This window comes from Arvicanthis niloticus, chromosome 3 (genome assembly GCF_011762505.2).
Source record: "Arvicanthis niloticus isolate mArvNil1 chromosome 3, mArvNil1.pat.X, whole genome shotgun sequence".
NCBI lineage: Eukaryota > Metazoa > Chordata > Mammalia > Rodentia > Muridae > Arvicanthis > Arvicanthis niloticus.
The window spans coordinates 117,943,228-117,946,707 of NC_047660.1; the positions used below are offsets into that span (position 1 = coordinate 117,943,228).

Below are 3,480 nucleotides of genomic sequence, written 5' to 3' on the forward strand. Positions count from 1 at the left end.
CCTGTGGAGAAGGTACATTCACCCCAGTGGCCCCCACCTTCCACTTTTTCAGGACCGTTAACTATATTGCATTGTTAGTTTATGACGTTGTTTTGAAACTGTAAAAGGTAGCTAAAACATTTCATTACAAATGTTAACGAGTTAAGCATCTTTGCTCTATTTCAGTTTTTCCCAAATCAGCTTCATTTAAAGGCTGGAGCGGCGTCAAGTGACCCTTTTAACCAGGTCAATGATTCGTCATCCATTCGAAAGCTCTGGAGAGTCTAAGAGAAAACATACAATAACCCACACCTCCCCCACAGTCATTATATAGAAAAGAGAGAGAAAAAAGTGCCCTGTCCCACCGCGGGCCCCTTTTGTGCAGTTCCTGCCAACGCAGCAGACCTCCTGCTATATAGACCCTGCTCCCAGCCCCACTCACCCAACAGAACCATCCCATCCGACCTGCAAACACCAGCCATGGGGAAGGTGAGCCCAGGGCATCCTCAGTCAGGGAAGGGACCTGACCTGGGGTCCAGGCCACATCAGGCCTCTGAACCTTGCCTTGCCTTACAGATCACCTTCTATGAGGACCGCGGCTTCCAGGGCCGCCACTATGAGTGCAGCACCGACCACTCCAACCTGCAGCCCTACTTCAGCCGCTGCAACTCTGTGCGCGTGGACAGTGGCTGCTGGATGCTCTATGAGCAGCCCAACTTCACAGGCTGCCAGTACTTCCTGCGTCGCGGGGACTACCCTGACTACCAGCAGTGGATGGGTTTCAGTGACTCCATCCGCTCCTGCCGCCTCATCCCCCACGTGAGTCTTTTCCTAGGGCCCCTGCCCTCAGTCACCTTCCTCTGGTCCTGTGTCCTCTATGCTTACTAAGTTCTCCAAGGTTCCCTCAAAAAACATGTCTAAAAGGAAAGTTCTCCACTGCTGATTTTCATTTACTTTGCTAAAATCAAATTTACTATTACTGGGAATAACCAGAGCATGGTTTAGTTCAGAGCTTCTGGGCCGTGGTTTGAGTATCAAGAGGCTGCCTGATGGTTTGAGGTTGTTCACCCGAGTTTCTTGACTTCATTTACATCAGACCTGTCACCCGGGGCTGAGGGGATAGATGTAGTCGAGTTATAATAATACCTGCCAAGGGATGGAGAAGTGGGATTCTAAAACTCCCCAGGCATCACCTGTAACCCAACAGAAGCCCCAGCAGTCTGGATCCGATCGACTGTCTAATAACCTACTTCAGATATTAGCTGCTGCCTCCTCCTCCCTCTGTCCTTCTTTCCCTCCCTGTCCTGTCCCCCCTCCTTCTCTTCCTCCTCTTCCTCATCCTTCTCCTCATCATCTTCTTCCTCCTCTTCCTCCTCCTCTTCCACCTTCCTCCTCCTCCTCTTCCTAGCTACCCCACCCCCTTCCTCCTCTTGCTCCTTTTTACAGACTCAAAGCACTGGCCTTTCCTTTTCTCTTAAAAGAACATCTTGTCATAAGGGCTGCTCTCTGTATGACAAGCTGTCCTGTGGATTAAATTTGTCTGCACACATATGAGTCCTTTGCAAAGAGCAAAACACTGGTCCATCAGAGGATGCCTCATGAGTAACTCTGGTCATGCCTGTAGACAGTTGCTAAGAGACCCCTTCCTACAGTAGGTTTTAGAGGACAGAAGAAGAAAGACCCTGAGCCAAGAGCTCTTGCTGGGAAGGAGCAAGGACAGTAAAAGCTGAAGAACAGGTTTGCCCAGGACAAGCTGCCTGACCTTTCATTGTGCTACAATGTTTCTCAGCCCAAGGGCGGAGACTCCTTTAGAGTCCTATATTAGATACCCTGTATATCAGATATTTACATTATGGTTTGTAACCGTAGCAAAATTACAGTTATGAAGTGGTAATGAAATAGTTTTATGGTTGGGGTCACCACAACATGAGGAACTGTATTACCGGGTCTCAGCATTAGGAAGGTTGAGAAGCGCGGCTCTAAAGGTATGCACTCCTGATCCACACATGCCTCTCGAGACTCTCGAACATTCATCATTGATAATGCCCAAACCTGATTTACCCAGAGCACACATTCTTTGAGAAATCCTTGCTTTACAACCTCTGAGGTTGTAAAGGGCCGGAGGCAACAAAGAAAGATGGAGGGATATCTGACTTGATCGTTCTTCCCGTATTGGCCTAACTTCTTCCGGTGGAAGAGGCGATTTGACTTCTTTCCCTCTACTTTCTCCTAATGCTACTGAGATTCAAGATGGTGTTTTTTGCTAAAGAAACGTTGGGATTTTCACTGTAATACCAAATTAATTTTATATCTTCTAAAGAAAACCTCAGATCACCAAGAATCTAGGGGGTTGGGGGGAGGGAGAAAGACTGAAAACACACACACACAGAGAAAAATAGTTGTTTAAAATGACGCTGAGGAGGGCCAGTATGTGGATGGAAAACTCCACGGAGCACCGTTTATATCAAAGGTGGTGATGATCTCGCGTTTCACTGTGAACAACCTCCTGAATCATGTACAGTGATCCTAGTATTAGCGATCTTTCTTTCAATTTAGTCACCTTCAGCATAGAAGAGCTAGGGAACGCCCCTCCCCCAGACAGCACGTGCTGGATCGGCAAGCTCAGGTCAGGTTTTCTGACGTCCCCTTGTCTGCTGTTCACTGGACGCACAGTCCAGCTCTCACAGGATCCGGATCTACGAGCGAGAGGACTACAGAGGCCAGATGGTGGAGATCACAGACGACTGCTCCCACCTGCAGGACCGCTTCCACTTCAGTGACTTCCACTCCTTCCATGTGATGGAGGGCTACTGGGTCCTCTATGAGTTGCCCAACTACCGGGGGCGGCAGTACCTGCTGAGGCCCGGGGAGTACAGGCGCTACCACGACTGGGGCGCCGTGAATGCCAGGGTGGGTTCTCTGAGGAGAATCGTGGATTTCTATTGAAATATTTTTACTCTACCATTTTCTCCATCTGGACACTAATAAAATATTTCCTGTGTGTTTCATGCAATAACAGAGTCCTCTGTTCCTTTCACCCGCAATGGAAGGGCACGGCAAAGCTAGTCAGAAATTATGTGGGTGGCCTCATACATATGGGTGGGTGGGAACGGAAAAGCAGACAAGAAAATGTTCAACTTAAGACAAAAGCACAGATTTGGGGGGTGAAGGGACCAGAAGTGGGGGCATGTCTCTGTAAGAGTTAGATCCTATGGACTGCTTGCTAGTGGGGTGGTTTAAGCATTGGGAAGAGAGAGGAGGTCGAAAAGTTTCCCTTTGAGGCCCACAGTTGACTATTGCCAGGAGCGACCATTGAGGAGTCAGTTCAAGAACATCAGGCAATCCAGACCTGCCTGGCCGTTAGGTCCACAGAACAGGGTAGTCAAGAGTCTAGAGGAAAAAGTAGCCACGTTTCTAGAAACCAAATCACCGTAGATACAGAAATGGGCTGTGGCTCACCCAGAATGGCAGAAGTTTCACAAGATGCTGTGGCCCTGGTTA

The 3,480-nt window shown here is 48.7% G+C and overlaps 1 protein-coding gene across 1 annotated transcript; it reads left to right on the forward strand.

The window, feature by feature from the left end:
- The first annotated feature begins 211 nt into the window (after nucleotides 1–211).
- LOC117705393 (gamma-crystallin E-like) lies at nucleotides 212–2,995 on the forward strand. The gene is made up of 3 exons (XM_034498012.2): nucleotides 212–468; nucleotides 556–798; nucleotides 2,653–2,995. Exons 1-3 carry the CDS (start codon nucleotides 460–462, stop codon nucleotides 2,923–2,925), a joined length of 525 nt encoding a protein of 174 aa, XP_034353903.1. The 5' UTR covers nucleotides 212–459; the 3' UTR covers nucleotides 2,926–2,995.
- Nucleotides 2,996–3,480: the final 485 nt, after the last annotated feature.

Coding starts and splice junctions, on each gene's coding strand:
- LOC117705393 (XM_034498012.2), top strand. Junction 799..2,652: donor CCTGCCGCCTCATCCCCCAC/GTGAGTCTTTTC, acceptor CTGGACGCACAG/TCCAGCTCTCACAGGATCCG.